Here is a 27006-nt window from a genome sequence, read left to right as displayed (position 1 = left end):
GCAATAAAACAAATGTAATTGTTTCATTGCAATATTAAAACATGCAATAAAAGATTGCACTACATGAAGTGTTGATCTAAGATAGCAAAAATGCAGACAAGGTAAAAAAAAACAATACAAATAAAAAGGGACTCCACATCCCACAATGCATTGCGCAAAGCTTTTCCAACAGTGTCAATAAGTGAGTGATCAAAACAAGATTTTGAGCTTCAATTTCAACCTTTTACATTTTTTTTCCAAGCAAAATATCTTCCATTTATTGATTTATGAGGCCTGTCTTTATCTGTTAAAAAAATATTGCCACCATCAGCTTTTAAGAAAATGCGAATCAATGGTTTCATCTTAACACCTTATAGACAGAGGTGTGTAATGGTTGGTTGTTTGCTGAACAGTGGATGATCACACTTCGCTGTAAACGCTGAGAAAGGAAGAGCCGAGGGGTGGGGTGGGGGGTGAGGGGGGTACTGAGGAACGGATGCGACATGACTCATGAAATATAAATCAAAGTATACGCTCTTGCCTGGATGCAGGCGAAAAAGCAGTTTTTTTTTAATTTTACTACTATTTTTTAGGGTAGTGTACAGTAGGGCCTGTGGCGATGTGCTTCTCGTTACAACATCGGATGTAGTCTGAGTATGAAGAAAGAAGCCACAGATGAAGCAATGCTTCATGCCTGTTAGGGTGCTTTCACACATATAGTCCGGTGGTTCAGGCGGTGAATCTGCAACACTGTTGCATTTTAATTTGGTCTGGTCCACTTTCACATATGCTCTTTGCCAAGTGCACCAAGAGAGCAGGTGAAACATAGAGCAGTTAGATGTGCATGTGGGAGTAATACGGAAGAGAGTGAGGAAATGTTTGTGATGTGTTTGTTTGTGTGCTGACAAAGCGGATCTGAAAATGGATGGATGGATGAATATTTGTGTGTGTGCTGCCTGCTGGAGCGCTGGGTTGTGAGTGTGTGTGTGTGTGTGTGTGCCTGCTGCTGTGTGCTGCCATTGCCCAGTCACTGATGGAGTTGCTCCATCACAAGTCCTTCACTTGGTCCTGTTTGCTTTCTCACATGATTAAAAACCGCACCATGCTTCGCTTGAGACGAACCAGACCATCATTTTATAGAGGACCAGAGTTCACTTGTTTACTCCGCATCAGACCTTGAGTGAGCTTTCACATTATCGCAAAAAGACCGGATTATCCGAGGAAACAAAGAGGTACTGTATGTGTGAACGCACCCTTAATGTATCTGTTGGTTATGAAAACAAACAATGTGTTTGAAGCTGCCGCAGCACTTTTACTATTAAACGGAAGAGAAAAAAAAAGCTGTACAAAAATAAAAACGCCAGTCTTTTTTTTTTTTTTACATTTCCTCTGTGAATCGTCCTCCGTGGTTCATTCTACGCTGTGGGATGATTAGCCGTGTTACATGAAGGCTAAGAACGATACGAAGGCTCCGGTCGCTCCAACGTTCTCCATCAGAACGAACACGGACGGCAGCAGGAGGGGCAGGAGGGGCAGCGCTCGGCTCGCCCCCCCTCGCTCACTTTCTCTAGCTCTGGAGCCAACGTTGGAGTCCTTTTCAGAATACGGTGGAATGACATTAAATTCCTCGCTTGCCTCTTCCTCCTGCTCTTCTTCCTCACTCTCTTCAATCTGTAAAAGCACAGAAAGTGGGAAATATTTCCACTGCATGACTCACAGCTTCAGGATCGTTACACTTTAAAGATATTTAATAATATTTGTTGCTATATTAAAAAAAAATGAATGAATAAGGAAGTTTACTCTCTAAAACACGTGTTAAACTCAAAGCCAAATCCAGCACTTTGGAGCAGTGTTTCTCAAATGGGGGTACGTGTACCCCGAGGGGTACGCGATGGCACTACAGGGGGTACTTGAAAGAGAGAGAGAGTGTGAGTGAGTGAGTGAGTGAGTGAGTGAGTGGAAAATGATCAAATAAAGAGTCAGTTTTGGTCCTACCAAGTGTGAGATGACTGGAAATGATAAAAACTATCAAAATAAATCTATTCAGGAGCCACTGAATCAGTGTTTTTCAACCTTGGGGTCGGGACCCCATGTGAGGTCGCCTGAAATTTCTATAAGATTATTTTATGTTTTATATAATTATCAAATAAGATTATCTTATGCTTTATAAGATCATTTCAGAACATTATCTTTTGTTTTATAATATTATCCTATAAAATTATCTCATCTTTATCAAGATTATCCTATAATATTATCTTTAGTTTTAATTAGATTATCCTATAATATTATTTTTTGTTTTATAATATTATCCAATAATGTTATCTTTTGTTTTAATTAGATTATTCTATAATATTATCTTATCTTTTATTAAGATTATCCTATAATATTCTTTTATGTTATATTAAAATTATCCAAAAATATTATCTTATGTTTTATTAAGATTATCCTTTAATATTATTTAATGTTTTATTGAGATTATCCTATAATATAATCTTGTCTTTATTAAGATTATCCTATAATATTATTTTATGATTTATTAAGATTATCCTATAATATTATTTTATGTTTTATTAAGATTATCCTATAATATTATCTTGTGTTTTATTAAGATTATCCTATAATATAATCTTGTCTTTATTAAGATTATCCTATAATATTATTTAATGTTTTATTGAGATTATCTGTTAGATTGTATATTTCCTAAAACCATGAAGCACTCAGTGTTTGCATCTCTGATGAAACGTAGCTGTTACCACCTGATATACAGACACTTTATTTATGTATCATCTCATCTGACACTACGACGCCGCATATGGTGAGAAGAGCAGGAGCTGTGAGGACTCACACTGTTGAATTCTGGGAGGGTGTTGACTCTGACGTGGACTCTCTCCTGGTAGACTCGAGGGGGGGGCTGAGACGCTGGCACGGGGGGAGTGTTCTCCACCAGAGGAGTCGCAGAGATCCCCATGGAGCTGATGGCGTTGCCTGCAACAAAACCAGCAGGAGGCAAACCTCATTAGGTTCACATCCATGTTCACATTTCACAAACTAAACCAAGCCAACAGCAGAGATTCTGAGCTTCACTGGACAACCAGGAAAAAGACGTTTTATTTTTGTGACATAATGTGCTGTAAACCAGTGGTTTCCAACCCCCAGGCCGCGGACCAGTACCGGTCCGTGGGCCAGTTGGTACCGGGTCGCACAGAGAGAACACATAACTTAAATTGTTTTCGTTTTCTTTATTATCTGAGAATGATGTTTCATTCAGTTTAAGCTTTTTTATTTTTCATGCACTTTATATTTGTTTTTGTGGCATATCTTATGTTTAACCTTGACGCTGCTAATGAAGTTGTATACAGTGGATTCACGTTTAATATTTAGAAATTAACAGTTTTTTTGTTTGTTTTTTTGCCACATCTTAAAGGCCGGTTCGTGAAAATATAATATAGTAGTAAATATAATAGACATTAAACCGGATCAGTGGGGCTTATTAGGTTTAGGGTCAATTATAATTGTAATCGCTTCATTGATAAGTAATTACAGTTATGGCGTAATTATAATTGTAAATATAATTTTAAAAATCTGTTGCTGTTGTAATCACCATTAAATTGTCATTGCGTTGAGATAATTCACTTTGTAATTGTATTTGCTATGAACATTTTTTATAAATTGTCAATTGTAATTTAATGCTAAATTGTGGGACCATGTTACAGTTCAATATGTACAGTTCTACACATATGTAGTTAACAATTATTAAAATATGTTTTCATTGATTACGAAGCCTAACAAGGAAACCAATAGATAGGAAATAAATTATTATTATTATTATTATTATTATTATTATTATTATTATTATTATTATTATTATTATAATAATAATAATAATAATAATAATAATAAATGCATTGGATTTACACTCCAGACACAGTGGTGGTAAGCTACTATTGTAATTTCTGTAATAGTTGAGGTCTAAAATGGCTGATTTTGCAGCAAGAAAACTGCAGCAAAAGTTACAGCATTATGAGGTTTTATTATTTTCTATAACTTTACCTAAACTGGTCAATTTGCCTTTGAATTAAATACAGAAAAGAGCTCAGATTCACAATAATTTAACAAGATATGGATTATTTCTAGGGCTGCCAACGTTGCTCGTTTATTTTCAATACCGTTTAAAAAAAATGTAATGCACTTATATTAACGATAAGGATTAAATGTCAGATATATTTTATTTAATGCCTAAACATGATTCTATGTTCAGAAACAGCTGTGTAAGTGAGGGCTGGCTGCAAAAAATAAATAAAGATGTTGCGCTTCAGCTGTCAGCGCAGTGTGCTGAGTGAGCGAATTAAGCACAAGCATCCACTACTGAATCAATCCTTTTTCTGCACAAGAACATGGATTATCCTTATATTTGATATGTGGATTATGTAAATAGATCCACTGCGCATCTGTGTTTGACGTGCTTTTTTTAACAGTTGTTTATTAATAAAATCAGACTTACCACTAAAACAAACGTAAATATATCATTTGTATGAGGAAAACATAGGTTTTAATAGTTGGTTTCAGGTCTTCAGGGCTCTGACATAATTACCTAATGTCTGTCAGACCTGTAGGTTTCACTTTTGTTTTGTCGGGTTCTGGTCAAAGCTTGAATAAAGTTCATATCATAAATGGTTTGTTTTTAAAAGCTAATCGGCAAAACGCCAAAAAAAAAAACATTTTTCTCTCTTTTTCTTTCTCCTCGTCCTCCTCTGCACCTGATCATTCATTTTCCGTTTTGGTCGACTAATCACTGCCATAGTCTTGGTCGACCAACCGTTTCCTAGGTTGACTACAGCCTTGATTATTTCCATCACATTTTAAAGGTTTCCAGTGCAGAGAATATTACAGAGAATCAGTTTATTAAAGTTTTTGAAACAGAAACAAAAAAAATCCTAAAATACTGCAGATCAAACTGATAATAAGTGATATTTTGTGAGTTTCTTCCAACAGGTCGTGACAATCGTATTCACACGTTTGGTGAATGTTTTCTAGAAAGTGAGAAACTTGTGAAGTCAGATCCTTTGATGCTCATCCCTTCCATCTGGCTTTGGGACCAGATCAACATGAAGACATATTTTGTTTATGGGACTTGGCAAACACAGAGATTGAGGATCAACATTCACATTTGGCAGGCGGCTGCACACCTGGGAGGAAGTCTCCTGCTATTTAGTTATTCATAAGGAAACATTGTGGTTCATTGCTTCGCTCTTGCTGTCATCAATTATGATCCATCTCTTTCAAATTTATAATTATCTTACATTAATTGCCATGTGAAGCTACATTTGAAATGTAACATTTTGTCTGTTATAGTAACAGAATCCTGATACTTGCCAGTCAAACTGAATTATTATGCCACAAAGATAGAAATACATTTTAACAATTTAAAGCTGCTTGAGATAATATTTTTTTATAAATAAAGACATAGTGGAGGCCTCGTAGATCAATAAATCAAACATCATTTACTCAAATAAATGCAAAAGATGAAAAATGATGCTCGAAAGTGTGTTTTTATCTGCACTGTAAACACTGTTGGAAAAGTTTCCTGCATTGCATTATGGGAGGTGGAGTTCCATATAAGGATGCATGAAAGTGTTTTTACTTCATTCTAACTGTGATTTATTGTGTTTGCTCCAAAAAACTCTGACAAGGTGACTTTCCAACACATTTTTACTAAAAGTTGTGGTGAAACAATAGAGGAAAAAAATAATTTTAATTAAAGGAAGAAAAAAAAACTTTGCAATATCTCACAAAACTAGTTACAAATTTAGTTACAAATTAAAGTGTAAGTACACCCCCAGGTTTGTGCTGACCTGCCACTGGGGGGAAATTCAAAAAATGCCTTGATTATTGGCGTTACACCTTGAATAGTTAAGCCACGCCCAGTCACAGCAGCCCCGCCCCCTCAGCGCTGCACAGTTTTACATGGGGCTGTCAATGAATACCCCCTGAGGGCTGAAAGAGGAGGAAACCTAGTTCCTCCTCCCATCTTTTATAGGAGGGGCGGGGCCAACAGTGATGTCACTAGTTTGTTCTCTAGCAAAATGAAATTGCAATAGCCCACATTCAACCCATAGAGGACAGTCACTCCGATAATTCACAACTAAAAACGATCAATTCAAATACTTTGACTAAAATGTGAAGAGTGGGACTAGGATCAATAAACATTACTTCATAACTAATCACAAATGTGTAAAGTATAAAGTATAAAGTGTTTTTAAAGTGGACTTACACTTTAAATTGGACCAAAACAGGTAATTGAGGATTAGCTAATGCTTAGCAACAGGAAAAATAGACCAACATAAAAAAAGCACATCACGTAAAATAAAAAACCACAAGCTTCAGTTAAACTGTTCAAAAAAAAAAAAAAAGAGCAAAAATTCAGTTAAAAAACCCATAGAAACTACACTTAATAAAATAAACACAGTTTACTCTGCATCATGGTTGTATATGTAAACAACACTATTTGACATTTTTACTCACGCAAACATTTGTTGTTGCTGAACATGTGCAGGATGCGCTGGCAGGCCTGCAGCTCGTTCCCACTGCCGTCACACGTGCACCACTGGGACACCTCGGTGCTGCTGTTGCTCACGTAGTTGGGAGTCATGATGGTTCCTGGGAACACAAACAGGTGAAAAGTCATAACGCAGTCGCTACTTTTTACGCTTCTTTGGAAAAAAGTACATCTCAATTCAGCTCTGTGTTTTCTAAGGGTGAAACGAGTCATCCATTAGATCGATGAAAAAAAGGGAGAAAAAAGAAAAAAAAAGAAAAGAATTGATTTATATTTCTACGATCCAGCTACATCGATCTGTGCTCGACACGTTGACCTTCCTTATGGCATTAATCGATCACAATAAAATCGTTTTAAAAGGTAATTATTAGCACTCCCCTAGCATTAGCATCAGCCTAACTTTTGCATTAGCCTACCAATAACATTAACCTAGTATTAGCACTAACCTAGCATTAGCATTAGCTTAGTGTTAACATTAGCCTAGCATTGGCATTAACATAGCATTAGCACACACCTTACATTTGCTGAAAATTAGCAATACGAATGAAATAATTAGTGCCTCCCGCATCCTCACTAATTACCATGTTGTAATTAATGACCAATTACACAATTACAATTATAAATGATCCCAACGTTGATTGCAGGTATGGAAAACTGTGGCCTTAGATTACCCAACATTTTTACCCAAAAAATGCTGGAAGTAAAGTTTCACATTTTTTTTTTTACAGGCTGAAGCTTTAAACCAGCAGCTTTTTTTAGACGACCACATGTGTGAACCACTGAATGGTGATTCTGAGCCGTATGAAATGAATCTTGTAAAGTGTCGGTATCACTGTTAGACACCTGCTGATAATAAGTCCTGGGAGGGAGTTCAGCCACTTCTGACTCTTTAATTTGTTTTCCTCCATCTCACCTATGAGTCCAGCGTAGGCCTTCAGGCACATGGCTCGACTCTCCCGCACACAGCCAGAGGGAGAAAGAGGCGAGGGCTGGCAATTCTGCTGGAAATCAGCAAAGCGGGATCTGAGATACACACACACACACACACACACACGATAAAAGAGGAAAAAGAAGATGTGTGTAAGAAGCACAGAGAAACTGAAGATGCATTTATTTCTTTTGATGATTTCATTTTTGGGTTTCAAAACAAACAAACAACAACAACAAGAGCAAATGTTTGGAAGCAGACAGCTGGGCTCCTGCACAGATTGTGTCCACGGAAAACATGGGAAAATATTTATTTTTCAACCCTGAGTTAATGCAGCAATCTGCTTTTTGTTGTAAATATTGTTTTTTTTCTGGTATTTTACAACTTGACATTTAATTAGTGTCTGCGGTGATAACGACAGCGGCTGCTGCGTCATTTTAATAGCTTTTAAATGTAGTTTATGTTGATGTATTTTACAACATTGGCTTCTATGAATTATACACTAGCTCCCATTATGTTTAGTCTCCAGTTCAACATGCTGCCGACTTAAATCATCTGTGTGAAACTAGGCATAGGAAATATACTGTATCCAGATTCAAGATATATCATAGCGCTGGGCGATATGTATATACAGGATGATGGGAACATTTTACCTTTACATCTTAACTAAACCTCTCATTATTTCCAAATTCAGATTTTATTTTCATTTTATTTTTCTTGTTTTTATTAAAACGACTCTCATCTAGGGCTGGGCTGGGCGATGTGGACCAAAACTCATCTCGATGTTTTTGCTGAAAATTGCAATAAATGATATTAAAAAAAAGATATTTTTTTTGTTCAAAGTCTGACCAGAAAGACAATTCTGAATACAAAAAATAGTATAAAAAAAAGGATATATATATATATATACTGTATATAGGTAATATTGTAATTTTTTTATATTGCCAAAATAGTGAATTCAATATATCGATATACAGTATTGCCCAGCGCTAATACATCAAGATTTCTATTTTGGCAATATAGCTATATTTTATAGCTTATGTTGTATTAAAATACTTGTTTTTGGAGAGCTCACTCACATGTGCTGTCCTTTTTAAGAGAAAAAGCCAAAAAGTGGCACATATTGTGCAGCTGTTTGTAAAATAAATGGTGCCTGTGTGGCACAAATTTAACCCAGAATTGTCTTTCTGTTAAGACTTTATTGAGTTAAAAATATCAGGATGCATATCATACAGTGTATTGCCATTTTGAGAGAAACATTTTGAGATATGAGTTTTGGTCTTTATCACCCAGCCCTATGTGAAACTATCTGTGTCTGTGAAGCATTTGTTTTAAATACAAACATTTTTAAAATCTGCTAAATAAGCTTGTATTCCGTCTGAGTTTACACCATAGTTAGCTACAGCACACATTCCACGTGTTTGTTTTTAAAGGCTTGTATTTGGAAGAAGAAGAAATAAAAAAATACCCCAAGGCGAAAAGAATCGTTCCGTGAAACATGCAAACTGTCTGTTACATCTTATCGTAAGTAGCTGAATCACTCACAAGTTTATCAATTATGAAAAAACCGACACGTGGGTTTAATGTGGCGCCACATAAATGTGAAAGGGAAGCTTTTCTTCAGCTTTACTTCAATTTATTTAAACTTGTATTGTGTTTCGTATGATATGGCAGCAAAATAACAAATTACATCAAAACTAATTAAGTTTCATCATCATTAAACGTGAGTTATACCGACTCTGAAGGGTTAGTCTTACTCTGAGGGGTTATACTGACTCTGAGGGGTTATACTGACTCTGAGGGGTTATACTGACTCTGAGAGGTTATACTGACTCTGAGGGGTTATAGTGATTCTGAGGGGTTATACTGACTCTGAGGGGTTATACTGACTCTGAGAGGTTGTACTGACTCTGAGGGGTTATAGTGATTCTGAGGGGTTATACTGACTCTGAGGGGTTATAGCGATTCTGAGGGGTTATACTGACTCTGAGGGGTTATACTGACTCTGAGGGGTTATACTGACTCTGAGGGGTTATAGTGATTCTGAGGGGTTATACTGACTCTGAGGGGTTATACTGACTCTGAGAGGTTGTACTGACTCTGAGGGGTTATAGTGATTCTGAGGGGTTATACTGACTCTGAGGGGTTATAGTGATTCTGAGGGGTTATACTGACTCTGAGGGGTTATAGTGACTCTGAGGGGTTATACTGACTCTGAGGGGTTATAGTGATTCTGAGGGGTTATACTGACTCTGAGGGGTTAGTCTTACTCTGAGGGGTTATACTAACTCTGAGGGGTTATACTGACTCTGAGGGGTTATACTGACTCTGAGAGGTTATAACGATTCTGAGGGGTTATACTGACTCTGAGGGGTTCACCTTATGCTTCCTCACTTGCATGTTCTTGCGAAAATGCAGTTTGTTTAGTTCTAAAACGAATACAGAAACCATTAAGTTGAGGTTTTTAAGGTGTTTCGTGGATATTTAAGTAATTTTTGTTTACCTGCACAGCTCGTCTCTGGTGCAGAAGTTCTGCAAACTGAGGCAGTTGGGCTTCCCCACTCTGTCCTCTCCTCTGACGTTCTCCTCGTAGGAGCACGAGGGGACGATGGTCTTCCTCCTGCGCTCCCCACACAGCGTGTCGGAGCAGGGACAGAAGAGCAAAGCGAAGCTGTACTCCTCTGGTACGCGCTCCAGGAAGCGCCGCAAGGCTTTGTGGCATTTCTGGCGGTTACAGCTGTTATCGGAGGCGGTCGTTCGCTTGGTGCACGCCACCACGTACTCTGAGCGCAGCGAGCCACATTTCTCATACAGACCACAGTCCTGAGCCGCCTTCAGACACTGGTTCTGTCCGTCAATGGAGAGAGAAGAACCTCGAGAGACGTAAAAAATTACTAGAATATTTGCATTTCCTGAAGAAAATGCAAGTGAGGATGCAGATGCTGGCCCACGTCGCACTGTGTTAGCATTAGCTAGCATTAGCATAAATTAGCATGAGCTAGCATTAGCATAAATTAGCATTAACTAGCATTAGAATTAGCTTGCATTAACATTAGCTAGAATTAGCATTACCTTAAAGTTCCATCCATCCATCCATCCATCCATCTTCATACCCGCTTATTCCCGTTTATCAGGGTCACGGGGTACCTTACAATTAGCTTAATATTAACAATAACCTAACTTTGGCATTAGCCTACCATTAGCATTAGCCTAGCATTAGCATTAATCTAACATTAACCTATTAGCACTAACCTAACATTAGCATTTGCCTAGCAATACCCTAGCAATAGCATTGACCTAGCATTAACATTAGTCTAGCATTAGAATTAACCTAGCATTCACCTAGCATTAGCACTAACTCACCATTAGCATTAACCTAGCATTAGCACTAACTTAGCACTAGCCAAGCAATAGCATTAACCTAGCATTAGCCTAGCAATAGTATTAACCTAGCATTAGCCTAGCAATAGCATTAACCTAGCATTAACATTAGTCTACCGTTAGAATTTACCTAGCATTAGCATTCGCCTAGCATTAACACTAATCTACCATTAGCATTAGCCTAACATTAGCACTAACTTAGCATTAGCACTAACGTCGCATCAGCCAAGCAATATCATTAACCTAGCACTAGCCAAGCAATAGCATTAACCTAGCATTAGTTAGCTTCTAGCTAGCGTATAACTAAATGAGCTGCTCACTCTAAAAATAGGATCAGAGCTAAAAAGTCAATGCAGTTTCACAAAAAATGTAATATCTCCAAAAAGTTGAAAAGTTTCAAATGATAAAAGTACAAGCATAAATCTCTGGAGCTTTATGAACGTTTTGATAGCTTATTCGTCAGAATCTGACAAATGGTGTAGGAGGAGTTAACGACAGACGGAAGAGAAATATGTATAACAATAGTGAGGATGGCGTCCTAATGAACAACAAAGGTGTTAAACGGAGGTAAAAGGATTCTATTACCTGCCACAATGGAGGCCATATGTGACATCTCCAGGCTTCTCACAAGATTTAACTCCAGCTCTTCATATGGAGACACTTCATATTCATCATAGGCTAAAACAAAAAAGCACAATGAAACACATGTGGAACAGGAAGTGGTGATTTATAACAACTTCTTTAACCCTCCTATTATCCTCAAATATTACTAACACATTTGATATTTGCCTCCACAAAATGATTTTTAGAAAGTTGTTGACTCAGGCCTTGTCCGCACATAGCTGAGTGTTTTATAAATGTATATCCACCCTCCTTCATTTAAAAAAAAGTTACGTCCACAAATCATCGTTTAAAAAATAAAAATCCATCCACACCAAACCCATAAATGTGTTTTCTACAAGTGAATGGACGTCACTCTGTTGTTGGCAGCTTTATGTATTGGGGTCCCAAGTGCACCGTTATAGCTTGCACACCTGCCTAACAATGTTTGAGACTCCGTCCATGTATGAGGCCTGTCTGGTGTGAGCCCAACCCGTCCATACAGCGGGCCCACCGGAGAGGGTAGATGGCACCACGGCCCCAGGGACACGCTGAGCAGCACGGCCGGAAACCCAAGGAGTACGGTGGCACCTCCCACTCTCCAGGCACAGGGGGTACCAACCACACCCCCCAGCAGTCCAGGGGGCGACCCCCGCCGCATGCCGGCCCCGAGCGACCCACGTCGCCACAACAGAGAGCAACCGCGCAGCAGAGAAACCCACGGCCGCCCCAGTACCAGCACAGGCCCGCAATGCCCCACGATACAACACCGTCCACAGGGTGGTGGCCCCCGGAACCCCCGACGAGAGAGGACACCTTCAACCATTCACAGACTGACAAGCAGGCATAGTCAAACACCCTCAACCGGGCACCGCGACCACACACCAGCACAGTCCTCGTGATGTTTGGAAATTTAAAACTGGAGTTTTCCCAAATCTTCACTTTGTTTGGAGTTTCCCAAAAGCCCTGTTTTTAATGACCTTATCCTGCATGTTTGTGTAAATGAGAGGCCAAACCACAGACAGATATATTCGTTTTAGCAGATACGCGTGGACAAGGCCTCACAGAGTTATACACTTCTAAACTTTCTGCGCCGATGGTGCTCGCTCGTGCACCACGCGAAACCCCCTATGCTGTGAAAAATTCCTGGTGAGAACCCTGGAAGGGTTTCACCCACCTGCAAACCTCACGGTCCAGTAGACCCTGAGGCAGGGCTCCTCTCTGCGGGAGCCGCGCTGACACTTGCAGACCTGAAGGGGGCGATGGCGCTGCAGGGAGTTCTGGGCTTCCAGGCACTCTAAGCGGGCGTCTGAGCTGAGCGGGGACACGGCCTCCTCAGCGGTGCAGTACTCCAGTAGGCGGTACAGGATCATACAGGACTGCTCCTGGATGCAGCCCTGCTCCGCCACCAGGCAATCTAAGGACGCAGACACTGGAGCAAACCCTGAGGAAGAGGAGGAGGAGGAAGAGGAGGAGGAAGAGGAGGAAGAGGAGGAAGAGGAGGAGGAAGAGGAGGAGGTTAGAGCACAATGGGGGAAAGATCTTTACTGAAGATGATAGTTGTTATCCTGCATCTTCTTCTTTCTATCTTCTTCTTAAGAGGAAATCCTACTTCTGCCTCAGTAGCAAAAACAGACAATGGTCCTAAAAGTGGTGCTACATACTGTATGTGCTACAGATTTTCAACTTCGTAAATCGCTATTTTGCGAAACAAGGTCAGATGAACTACGGCCAGGCCCACAGAACATCTCCGGGCCGAATAGCACGTACCACGTTCCAGATATTTCAGACCCTGGCACTCCCGTGGCACATACGGAGTAATGGGCCCCTTTCATATACTGGTATGTGTCAATGTGTCCGTACCACCAACTGTTGACTCACAAATAAATGAGAAAATGACTTTAAATGGCAATTGGCAAAAAATAAAAGAAGAATATATACTGAAAAATATAGTGAATAAAAAAAACAACAGACAAATAACAACAAAATACACAAAATGACACCAAAAACACACACAGTACGAGAGAAAAATACACAAGATCACTACAAAATACACAAAAATAACAGCGAACCATACAAAACGACATAAGAAACAACCAAACGACACCAAAAACACACACTGAAAGATAATAATTGAAATAATACCAACAACACACAACGACAACAAAATACACAAAATTACACTAAAAATACACTAAAAACACACACACTTACACTAAAAACCCACAAAATGACACAAAAACACACAAAATTACACTAAAAACACAAAATCACACTAAAAAATACACTAAATTACACTAAAAAACACACAAAATGACACAAAAACACAAATGACACTAAAACACAGAAAATGACACTAAAAACACACAAAAATTACACTAAAAATACACCAAATTACACTAAAACACACAAAATTACACTAAAAATACACTAAATTACACTAAAACACACAAATTGACACTAAAACACACTAAATTACACTAAAAACACACAAAATGAAACAAAAACACACAAAATGACACTATAAACAGAAAATGACACTAAAAACACACAAAATTACACTATCAATACACTAAATTACACTAAAACACACAAAATTACACTAAAAATACACTAAATTACACTAAAACACACAAAATTACACTATAAATACACTAAATTACACTAAAAACACACAAAATTACACTATAAATACACTAAATTACACTAAAACACACAAAATGACACAAAAACACACTAAATGATGAGAGAAATCATCTTGATTAGAACATAAACTGAAAATACAAGGGTCAGTCTTTGTCCCACATCAGGAAATGGTTAAAAAAAAATTATAGAAATAAATCTATTTAGGAGACACTAAATAATATTTCTTTCCATTTATTTACAAAGTTAGATTCTTTAAAATGTGTGTTATCAGTCATTCATTCCAGCGTTATGTTCTATAGTGAATTTTTCCACAGAATTCTGAGGGAAATGTAGGAGTCGGACATGAGGGGGTACTGGCATTTAAAAGTAAGAGAAAGGGGGTACTTGAGCCAAAAAAGTTTGAGAACCACAGAAGTCTAGAAGTAATTATAGACCTAAAGATAAGATGGTAATTCTTCTGAAACAGCATTTAATGAAAAGATCCAAGTAAAGGTTTTTGTTTTACACAGCGAAGCTGAATTAATTTAAAATCAAGTCAGAGAATTAGAGAATCTTCGTTAGAAACAGGAGGAAACTCATAGTCCAGGAGTCATTTTAATGTACAGTTATTAAATATAGCTATCCTACGTCACACTGTTTACAAAGCTGCTGCTTCTGGTAATCTTCCACTAGTCATTCCTCTCACATCTTCTCTACGATGTGAGTTTCGTGCAAATCTCTTATCGCTGTTCTCACGGCCGTTGGATAAGGATATCCCACACATACCGACTTCTTTTCTTACTATCAAACTTCAAGCCTGACTCACACGTACATACATAAAAAATACTGGGACAATCATGTTGTCATCTTAAAAACACATTTCTAACCGTGTAGAGCAGGAGTAGGCAACGTTTATCACAGCGGGGCCACAAAGATGTGTTTGCTTGATCAACATTCATTTAAAATAATCAGCGATCTGAGCATTAATACAGGAAAGAACAAAGAGTTTTTATCCTCATTTTGTGTTTTTCTTCTGTTCTGTGTGTTTGTTGTTGTCTTGCTCGTTGTTGAGGCATTTTGTGCATTTCTATTATCCTTTTGTGTATTTTTCCTGTAAAATATATGTTTTTGGAGTCATATTGTGTATTTCTGCTGTCATTTTGTGTTTTACGGAGTAATTTTTGAGTATTTGTGCAGTTGTTTTGATTGTTTGTTAGTACACTTGGTTTTCAGAGTCATTTTTCTGTAATTTTGTATATTTTTCTGTGTAATTTTGTTTATTACTATTGTCATTTTGTTCATTTTTGTAGTAGTTTTGTGTGTTTTTTGAGTATTTTCTGTGTTTTTCGCTTGTCTTTTACTGTATTTTCCTGCAATGTTGTCATTCTTTGTGTTTTTTTAAATGCATTCTTGCCTTTATTTTGTGTATTTTTCTGTCGTTTTGTACATTTACTTTGGGGGCTGCATAAAATTAGACCTAGGGCTGAATGTTGCTTTTGTCTGCTGTAGAGTGATCACTTATAACTGATAAAAACTATAGAAATAAATGTTTTCAGGTGGCACAAAATACTCTGTCTTCATTTTAATTCATATGTTAAGGCTTCATTTATACAGACAACTGTTTTTCAGGAAGTTTACTTTGATCTCCTGACATGTTTCGACTGTCGACTGCCAGTCTTCTTCAGAGGTGTCTGCTGAATGTCTTCTCTTCTTCATGGCGTCTATGAAACAGCGGAGTTTTTAACTTTTACTGCTTTTTAGAGCAATACAAAGCAGTACAAATTGTGATTTAAATCATCCTGAATGCTTCACCTCCTATAGAACTCAATGGATCAAAAGGGGCGATTGGCGTCATCAATGACATCATTTCAACATAGCAGCGCAGAGACTCGAAAATAATGAAGTAGTCCTATTTTAAAAGTTAATAAAACTAAAATGGTGCAAAATAATGTGTTTTGTTTGGCATAGATCTACTAATAAGGACATTTCAAAGGTTTCACATTTGTGAAAACAGTGGAGGATCCCTTTAAGTCTAGCTAAATTATGTTATCCTGACTTGATTAAGCTTATTCAGATCTCTCTATTCAGTTCTTTTCTATTATAAGATTTGACAAAAGGTTGTTCCCTCTCAGCCTGGTTCAATCAGTGTATTTTAGTTGTTTTTTTATTCTAAATTCTAACTTTACTCTTTGCCAAGTCATGGTGACTTCACTGTTTGTGTTTAAATTTAAAAAAGGACCATCTGTATTTTCATCGTCATCATCATCTGAGCTCTCTGAATTCCCCTTTGATATAAACCCAGGCAATGCCTTTAACCAGAGCTTCACACGCTGACAATTCATCAGAGCTAAACGGATTAATCCTGTGAAATCACAACCGTTTGATTACAAGTGAGTGAGCAACAAATAGTTTTGTGTTCAACAAATGTGTTCCTGTGCTGAGGGGAAAAAAATCAGCGTCGGATCCAGAATAACTGGATGTTGTAAAGAAATAATAAATAAATAAATGAATAAAACTAATCATTAATCATCATAATGATAATCGTAGCTGCATGACAATCTTTCAGACGTGCCCGAGGACGAGGAGAGGCAGCTCTCATTATATAAAATCATTCATTCAGTCGGACAGTTTTAGGATAAAAGTGAATATAAATGTGACTCATAATTGTTAATGGTGAGAAAAGATAAAGTGAACTATATGCACACATAATCATGCTCCTACGACGGAAGAGGATGAGGGACACTGAAAGAAACTAATAAAAAAAAAACAAGGTCCAATATATTTTATTAGTATTAAAGCAGAACTAAGTAACTTTTTCACCTTAATAAATTATTCTCATAGTCCCTGTGAGGGTAATACAAGTGTTTATGGGGTGATTGGGGGGTCTTTTTGGCCAGAAAACTGCACTTGCAACTTTCAAGACCTACTGCTTTACGGCAGCCCAATACAAACTAATGCTAGATTAAACACAGATTAAACACGGTTGTCTACTAATTCACTTTTTCCAAACTTATATCAGGGCGGAGCCAGCAAAAAAAAGGCAGAGAAGACCTTTGTCTGAGGAACAGAGCAACTCCATGCAGTGACAGCTCAGCAGCAACACAGCAATCACAGCACACTGTCGTCGCGGTAACAGGCATGCACACACACTCACAACCCAGCGCTCCATCGGGCAGCACACACACAAATATCCATCCATTCTCAGAGCCGCTTTGTCAGCACACAAACAAACAGACACACACATTTCCACACTCCCTTCCGTATTACTGCCACATCATTCACTTAATTCTGCTTTAATGTTCTGTGAAAAAAGTCAGAATTCTGAGGAAAATAGTCAGAATTTTCAGTTTAAAGTGAGAATTCTGAGATTAAAGTAAAAAATCTGGGGAAAAATTTCAGAAAATGAGGAAAAAAAAACATTTCAGAATTCTGAGATTAAAGGCACACTGTGAAACTTTTGGCCACTAGGGGCGCTAGACCTGTAACTCACGTCAAGTCACCACAAGCGCCACAGCATTGTCGCAACATTCAACAAACAGTCAGTCGGGCCAGCCTCTATTGTCTTTTGATTGTGTATGCAGACAATAGTTGACCTGGAACTTCAGGATAAGGATTGGCTCTAAGGGCTGGGGTGCAAAGTGGGGCTGGGCTCGCGCTGTGGCTGAATGAGGCCTGGCACTCAGCTCTCCTCGCCACGACGGTGGCACTCCCCCACTGCTCCCTGGCCTCATGGCTGTCATCGGCACTCTTCGCTGGGGGTCGTCGGGGCGGACGGGCGACCCGGCGTGCGAGAGGCGGAGTCCGGCGTCAGGCGGAAGGTGGGTCGGCGGAGGGGGCCGGGTCTCAGCGACGTCTTTTTAGCCTCCTCAGAAGCAGTTTTAAACTTTTTGCTTGCCTCGGCCATGACCAGGAGCCTTTTAGCCCAATGACTATATACGAGTCTGTGGTCACGTGACTTTCGTAAAGTGATACGTTCTCCAGGCATTGTCAAGGTCACATGACCTTGCCAAAGATGGTCCGTCTCTCCAAACATACATAGTCGTTATTTCAAGAGGGAAGCCACACTTGGAGCATTGATACTGTCAATCGCTGTATATTGGCCTGAGGAATTATTTAAAATAACTCATATGGGTCAACTCAAAATGTGCATGGTGTGCCTTTAAAATCACAATTGTAAGAAAAAAAGTCAGAATTCTGGGGAAAAAAGAACATTATTAATAATGTAAAAATATTGGACCTTGTATTTTGTTTTTCAGTGGCCTTAATCGTTCTCTGTTAGTCACAAAACACAAAAACTGATGCCAATTTCTTGAGGCAGCTTCACCTGTTTAACCCTCACGTGCACACACACACACACACACACACACACACACACACACACACACACACACACACACACACACACACACACACATCATTTACACACACACTTTGTGTTTGATCAGTCACACACTTCGATTAAACTCCCGCTGACTGATGCCACGGCAATCCAATTCAGCTGCTTCATGTTCTCCAATCTGCGGCGCCGTGTGAGGTCCATGTCTCACTTAAGGACGAGACGTATCATAAACAGAGGCTACGCTTCATCGGCGCTGCGGGAAAACTTTTAACGCCACTGCAGGAACCCGATGGGGGGGGGGGGGTGGTGAATTGACAACACGCGGAGAGCAATGAGTCACATGTTCACAGTCACTGCTCGCAACAATCTATGGCGATGGTAATGATTGGTTCCACAGAGCACAACATGGAGCACAACATGGAGCACGACACCTCCATGAGAACAGCATCACGGTGAATGGAATATGTCGCTGTAAAATTTACCTTCTGTTTGGTTTGTTGATTATTTCTCTTTGTGTTTTAAAGAGAGACACTCAGCACTTTTAGTCTACAGTTACACACACACACACACACACCCACACACACACACCACACACACACACACACACACACACACACTCACACACACACACGCAGTGCCTCACACACGCATTGATTAACACAACCAGAATTAGGTACTGAGTGGCTGTGTGTCTGCCCCCCCCCAGAGACAATTCAGAATACTTTTAATAACTCCAATTACTTAATGTCAGGATGATAAAGAAGCGCTGAGTCCACATTATGCAGTTAATTATACAACACAATGTGAAAGATTGGCCTGAATGTGGGAAGTTGTTGGTCAAATATTCTTCAGTCGCGTTCACACCGAACGCGACTGAAGTGAGTGAAGCGACTCGATTACCTTCAAATCAAGTTATCTCCCCTCGAGCGACGTGACTTGCGTGATTTGAGCGACGAGGTCAAGCGCGACCTCGTCGCTCAAAGTTGAAAAATTTGAACTTTTAAAGCGACTTCAAGCGACAACTCCACCGTCCTTCACTGTCTGTAGAACCGCGGCAGCAGCCCCTCCCTCCCACTACAGAGCAGACAGCTGCTGCTGCGGAGGGCTGTACTACACTTCCTCAATTTATCGGGGCAAAATTAAAGCTGAAAACTTCTGGAACAAGCCTACATTCTGAGTGAATTTATCCTTTAGTGACTCGTAAGTTGATCATTTAATCCGTAAAAGCAGAGCTGTCTGATAAGTGCTGTACACCGATTTGATCGGCAATATTGGATCAGCCGATATTTAGCATTTTATGCAATTAATGTGATCAGCTGTAATGTCTTATTTCGCTGATTCAATCAATGACGTCATTGTCGTGATGCAACTTTCTGTAGATGCTCCCATTGCATTGTTTTATCGTCTCATTTACACCGAAGAGTTGTTCGCGTTACGTGACACGGCTTTATTTTACTCACATTTGTGCACACAGGTGAAAACCTGAGTGAACGGTGAAAATGTCTCTCAGTTGGAGCGGAGCAGCTGAGCGCCTGTGTAGTGAAAAATAATCCTACGTGTGAAAGCCTCCTACAGGCGCATGCGTACTAATAGCGTAGTAAATATTTACACGTATACGTACAATATTTTACTATCTTAAATTTTCCTACTATGATAAACACTAACTCTAACCTTAAAACTAATCCTAAAAATTAAAGGAAATATTAATACCTTTTTCAACATGGCGGACGCGGCATGCGCAGTTCGCCAGGCGTCCATGACCATTTGTGTACCGTAGAAAACTTTCACGGTAGGGTTAATCTACACTGCACCAAACTCTTCCCCAGGATACCGGCTCTGAAACCGGAGAGAAGTGTCTGCGTGAGGTGCGTTTGCGTTGTGTGTGTGTGTGTGTGCTGTGTGTGTGTGTGTGTGTGTGTGTGTGTGTGTGTGTCAGCTTGAGCAAGTAAAGTGAGAGTAATAGAGCGGAGCGATACACTCCCGTTTACTTTGGCTTTTATACCATAGACTTCTGTCCATTTTCAGGGTGATGATGGACACAGAAGCGTGCGTGTGTGTGCGCCCCCCACCTCCGCTGTCCACCTTTGAATACACGGAACTCTAAGCAACAGCAGGTTTTGCAATGCCACAGTCAAGAAAGTCTGTGTTTGCTTCACTAATGCTAATGCTAATGCTAATGCTGATGGAGGCTTTACGTACTTTAATTCCAGCGTGTTCTGCCTCCACAGGACTCTCTGTAGTCGACAGCTGCTGTTCAGGGACTAAATTACTGATTTAGCTCAGTCAGCATCGCATTTTAAAAAGTGGAGCCTTTTGCGCTGCAATGTTATGTTCAGGTCCTGCATGGAAATAGCTAACTCTTCCACTCTCTCACAGTCACAAGGATGCATTTAGGTCCCAAAACATGGCACCGTTTGATTTGCCGTGAATCTGTATCAGGTAGTACCAAAGGAATTTGGTCGTTACCGGAAAAAAAACAGAAAACCTGAATTTATATGATCAAATCAGTGATGTTTTTTTTTTAACTCACTGATTGGTTATCGGTGATCGGCCCAAAAATCCTGATCTTGTAAAATAAATTAAATATTTAAATTAAATAAATATTATATTATATTATTATTAATGTTTTGAGAATAACATTAAAGATTCAATTCAGAATGAGCAAAAAAAGTGAGAATTCTGAGTTCAAATTCATAATTCTGAGATTTAAGTCAACATATGGAGATTAAAGTCGGAATTCTGAAGATAAACTCAGAATCCTGAGTTTAAAGTCGACATTTTGACATTAAAGTCAGAATTCTGAGAAACAAAAAGTCAGGATTGTGAGTTTGAATTCAGAATCCTGAGTTTAAAGTCGACATTTTGACATTAAAGTCAGAATTCTGAGAAACAAAAAGTCAGGATTGTGAGTTTAAATTCAGAATTCTGAGTTTAAAGTCGACATTTTGAGTTTAAATTCAGAATTCTGAGTTTAAGTAGGAATGCTAGATAAAGTTAGAATTTTGACTCTCAGCACTTTAGTCTTCAGTTACACACACAACATGCGCACATGCAGTGCTTTACACACGCATTGGTTAACACAACCTGAATTAGGTACTGACTAGCTGTGATGCCCCCCCCCTCCCCCCAGAGACAATTCAGAATACTTTTAATAACTCCAATTACTTAATGTCAGGATGATAAAGAAGCACTGAGTCCACATTATGCAGTTAGTTATACAACACAATGTGAAAGAGGGGCCTGGATGTGGGAAGTTGTTGGTCTGAGGAAGGGGAATGTGTTTAAAAAAAGGAGAAGTTAAGTGATTTTGAGATGAATTACTGTGATATCTGTAGCATAATGCACTCTAATGATTTCTCACCAGGGTGATTAATAGGATTTGTGAAGCAGAGCTGATGAAGGTTAACGCCAAAAACCACAAATCACACACACACACACACACACACACACACACACACACACACACACACACACCCAAAACATAGCAGCTCGTACAGCGAACAAAATGCTTTAGCAAATTTCCCTTTTTTTTTGTTCTTGGAACATTCTGGGCAGGCTGGAGGGCAAGAGACTTGTGGGCTTGTAATTTCAGATGAGGAAGTAAAACTACGACGTGAAGTGAAATGTACTCGAGAACTGTGACAGTGAAGACAGCACTTGATTTGCAGTAGAAAAGAATGGAAAACAGGCCACGGCATTTGTTCCCTGATATTGTTTGCTTTAGAACACAGACATGGACAACTGACGACCCCGGGGCCACAGGAGGCCCTCGGGCTCCAAAGTTAAGGAAATGTCTCCAAAAAACCATAAAAAGACAGAAAAAAACACTATTAAAGGACAATAAATAACAAAATGACACCATGGATAGAGAAAAACACATAAAAAAACAACAAAAATACAGAAAAGGACAACAAAAATACACAAAATGACACCAAGGATACACAAAAACACACAAAAGACTACCAAATACACAGAATACACCAAAGATACCAAAAAACACCCAAAACGCACAAACATGACACCAAGGATACAGAAAAAACACACAAAAAGACAACAAAAATACAGAAAAAACACACAAATGACATTGAAAATACACAAAACGACAACAGAAAACACTAAAGATACCAAAAAACACCCAAAAATGCACAAAATGACACCAAGGATACAGAAAAACACACAAAAGGACAACAAGAATACATAAAAAGGACCATGAAAATACACAAAATGATGCCAAAAATACACAAAAACACACAAAAGGACAACAAAAAAGTATACAAAACGAACAAGACATGACACAAGAACAAAATGACCCAGAATAGACTTCAAAAACACACAAAACAACAACATTAATACGCCAAAAGTATACAGAACGACAAAACTGACTAAACTAAACATTTGTGTCGAGGCCTTGATTTTTTTTTTGGCAAACAGAAATTGTGACACTTTTTCCAAATTCTCTAAATTAAGAACTTAATGTAAATTTGATTATTTAAATCAAATAAAAAATAAATGTGATTGTAAATGTGGTCTTTATTTAAATTGTTCCAACACCCAAAATAAAATGTGTGTTATTGGAGCTAAAGTAAAGAATCTTTGTGCTATAATGTATATAAATATTGGGCTGAAAGTCCCTGATTGAACACTTTACGTTGTGATACGCTGTAATAATGGCTGTGTTTCCTCAGAAGGACACGGCAGCTAATCAGTGCTGATTAAGCCTTTTATGTTTCCTTATCGACATGTTCTCCTTCTACTTATCATCAGCTCACAGTGTTCCAACATTAAACTTTTTCACATCATTATAGATAATATACTAAGGACAAATTGTCTTTGGTTTGATTATTATTTTTGGGACACCTTGGGGCGACCTTAAACAAAACGGGAGAATTCTAACAAGTATCTCCTGAAAGTCCATCTTTTTCCCATGATGCTTTGTTTTTTTTGCAGAATAAATGGTCCTATGGTTATGGTTAATGGTTAAGTGATGAATGACTGTTATGATGACTGTTATCTGTTTGCTCAGGCTGTGATTTACACTTTATGACACATGTAGACGGGAAAGCAATTTCATTGTTTGTTTGAGCTACTGTTACATGTTATTAGTCTTGCAGGTATGAAACTACTTTAATATTCATATATTGTATTTTATTACATGGATTTCCACTTGCCAATTAGAAGACTATGAGAGCAAACTAACAGTGTCTAGTGCAGACCACTGAATAGATGATGCATCCAACATTTGTAGACGTCAGCTGTCTGTGTCTGACATTTAAACCAGTAACGGGAAAAATAAAGAAAAACACACAGAAGGACAATAAAATATAGAAATGACAACAAAAAATACATAAAACACACATAGTTACAGCAAAAATACACAAAATGACACCAAGAATAGATAGAAATACACAAAAAGACAACAAAAATACACAAAATGACAGCAAAAATAGGCAAAAACTCACAAAATGACAACAAAAATACACAAAAGGCCAACAAAACACACAAAATGACAAGAATACAGATAAACGCACAAAATGACAACCACGATACACAAAAAGCAAACATACACAAAATGACACCAAAATACAGAAAAATACACAAAAGGACAATAAAAATATAGAAATGACAACAAAAAATACACAAAAACACACATAGTTACAGCAAAAATACACAAAATGACACCAAGAATAGATGGAAATACACAAAAAGACAACAAAAATTACACAAAATGACACCAAAATACAGAAAACACACAAAGGGACAACAAAAAATACACAAAGGACAGCAAAAATAAAGAAAAATACACAAAATAACACCAAAATACAGAAAAATACACTAAAGGTAACAAGAGTTACAAAAAATGACACCAAAAATACAGAAAAACAGTAAAATATGCAAAATGAACACAAAATGACTCATAACACATGGCTGTTGTGTTTTTAAACCATGTGTGTATTCCTGCTTGTGTGCGTGCGTCTTCCCACCTCCAGGTTAAACCAACTTGTTGGTTTTTTCCTTGGTGTATCTTTGCGTGTTACTTTCTAATTTTGAGTTGAATGGTTAAAAAGCAGAGGCTGAGAGGCTCCTCTCTCTGCCTCTGTCTCTGTCTCATCCGACGCTCATCCCGTGTGATGCTCGGGGGTCTTTGTGCGTGAGGCTCCAACCATCTGTGCCCCAAAAATCCAACTGTCATTCACAGTCACTTCCATCATTTCTTCTTGCTATCTATGATACCCGCCTTAGCACAAACTCCCACTGCATCATGATTGCATTTTTCAGCATCTTTCTCAAACTAACTGACCCTGTTTTTCCTTCACTTTTTCCCTCACCGCTGTAAACATTTCAACATCACATATTTCTGATTTGGATTTCCTTTTTCCTTTTCTAATCCCACTGAAATGCAGCAACTGCAGGATTCTATACCTCCAAATCTCTCTACGCCGTGCACTGGAAAACTAGGGTTTACAGGATTTCAAACGCTCATGCTTTCCATTGGACCTCACCGAAAATAAACACACACCGCCAAAGCAAACCATAATGTGTTCCTGGCAGTGCAAAGTCAAGATGTTTCTTTACATTTCATATGCCTGCTGCTTAAAAGGCTGGAGGGAGGAATACACCAGTGTGTCGACCTACGGTTCAATATCAAAGCCACAATCTGTCCTGGTTTTAGCATAATCTGCTCAAACTTTATGAATCCAAAGGTGTTGTTTGTGTAGATAAAATCATAATTCTAAGTTCAGTTATGAAAGGGATCCTCCACTGTTTTCACAAATGGGGCCGAAAATCTTTGAAATGTACTTATTAGAAAACTCATTAAACGAATAACCATAATTAAAAATGAGACTACTTTACAGTTTTAATACCTGTGTTCCGCCATCTTGAAATCATGTGATTGATGATGTCACACGGCCCCACTGCTTTGTCAACATGCCATTGTTTCCTATTGGAGTGAAAACATTCAGCCTGATTTCTAGATCATTTAGAAGCTTTTTCAGTCAAAATGCCAACTTGTGCCGCTTTTGATTGGTCTAAAAAACAAGGAAAAGTAAAGATGAAGAAAAGCTTTCCTAAGGGACCTTTACTCTCCCTTAAACAGTGTGCTGACACGCTTTGGTGGGTGGAGTTAGTGGAGTAATCACGGACTTGAAGACACACAACCCTGAGGATAGAAGTCCTTTTCGGTGGGAATCCTTTACGGTAAAGGTAAAGGTAAAAAGTAAAAAAGTAAGGTGCCTTTGGAGAGCTATCTTCTCTGCTTTGTTGTCTACTCTGAAACTCCAAAGCTGGAACTGTCGCCCCCTGCAGTCACATTTTTTTTTCAGATCGCAGCTGTTTTTATTGTTATTTTCCTGATTAATTAGTTACTAGTTACTTCCTACTTACTAGCAACCAAAAGCAGCGTGTTGTCATTTTAACCTAAAAGCTGCTAAATGATCTAAAAACAGGCTGAATGTTTCACTCCAATAGAAAACAATGGGATGTTTACAGGCAGTGGGGCCGTGTGACATCATCAATCACGTGATTTCAAAATGGAGGAACACAGGCTCTAAAACTGTAAAGTAGTCCCATTTTTAAAAGTTAATACAATGAGAATGGTGCATAATAATGTGTTTTATTAGACATAGATCTACTAATAAGGATGTTTCAAAGGTTTTGGCCACATTTGTAAAAACAGTGGAGGAATCCCTTTAAACTTGGTATGAATATTTAATTTATTGAGCGGTGCATCCAATCATGACCATACGTAACTTCTCTGTGATGCCCATCAGGTAAAATGCATCATCAAAGCACTCAGCTTGTCTCCAATTTGAAGCTTCTGCTGTTTTTCAGTTCTGAGTGTAGTCCTAAATTTCAATGCGCTGGCTGGTTTTAATACAGAAATATTTGGCAGATATGTATTTGGTGAGGTTTTGATGTGTCTCCTCAGGTTAATCCATATTTACTACTGCTCATTCAAACTCAAAAATCTGTTTGGTTTGGCTTTGAAGAAACAAACTGATGAATTTACCAAAAACATCACATACGTTTAGAGGAAACAGCAGCATGTGTCAAAAATACAGAACACACTGCAGGGATGGGATCAATTACATCTCAATTACAATTAATATTACAGTTATTATTTCCTCCTAAAAGTCAATTACAATTATGTTCTGAATGACTAAAGTTAAATTACAATTAATCAGAATTACCCAACATGAAATAAATAAGCCCATCCTCTTGTGTTAGCTTCCTATTAGCATCTCTATTGATAAAGGGTCTTAAATCAGCTGTAAAATGGACTAAAAAATATTATCTATCATTCAATTTGTTTTTCATCTCTTGGTCTCCTTGTTAGGCTTCATAATCAATTAAAATATTGATATTAATATTTTTGGTGTGGGTGTCTGAGCCTTTTTTGTGTCAGTATACATATTTACATTTCTTTTAAATGTAAATCTAAATGTTATATCTAAACATAAATGTTAAATGTAAATCTAAATGTTTTATCTAAATATAAATGTGAAATGTAAATATAAATGTAAAATGTAAATATAAATGTTATATCTAAATATGTGTTAAATGTAAATCTAAATGTTATATCTGAATATAAATGTTAAA

General features: G+C 38.2%; 1 protein-coding gene across 1 annotated transcript in view; it reads right to left on the bottom strand.

Moving 5' to 3' along the window:
* Window positions 1–277: 277 nt before the first annotated feature.
* The window catches only part of LOC114475865 (GDNF family receptor alpha-4-like), a 33108-nt gene continuing 6379 nt past the window's right edge, over window positions 278–27006 (bottom strand). Inside the window, exons 2-8 of the mRNA XM_028467023.1 lie at window positions 12622–12888; window positions 11430–11522; window positions 9967–10336; window positions 7449–7558; window positions 6502–6636; window positions 2825–2964; window positions 278–1650 (exon numbers count right to left, since the gene is read on the bottom strand). Coding sequence (XP_028322824.1) covers window positions 1420–1650; window positions 2825–2964; window positions 6502–6636; window positions 7449–7558; window positions 9967–10336; window positions 11430–11522; window positions 12622–12888 — 1346 coding nt within the window. The 3' untranslated portion in view covers window positions 278–1419. The remainder of the gene's footprint in view (window positions 1651–2824; window positions 2965–6501; window positions 6637–7448; window positions 7559–9966; window positions 10337–11429; window positions 11523–12621; window positions 12889–27006) is intronic.

Source organism: Gouania willdenowi, chromosome 14 (assembly GCF_900634775.1).
Source record: "Gouania willdenowi chromosome 14, fGouWil2.1, whole genome shotgun sequence".
NCBI classification, from domain to species: domain Eukaryota; kingdom Metazoa; phylum Chordata; class Actinopteri; order Blenniiformes; family Gobiesocidae; genus Gouania; species Gouania willdenowi.
This window is presented reverse-complemented; position numbering and strand designations above follow the sequence as displayed.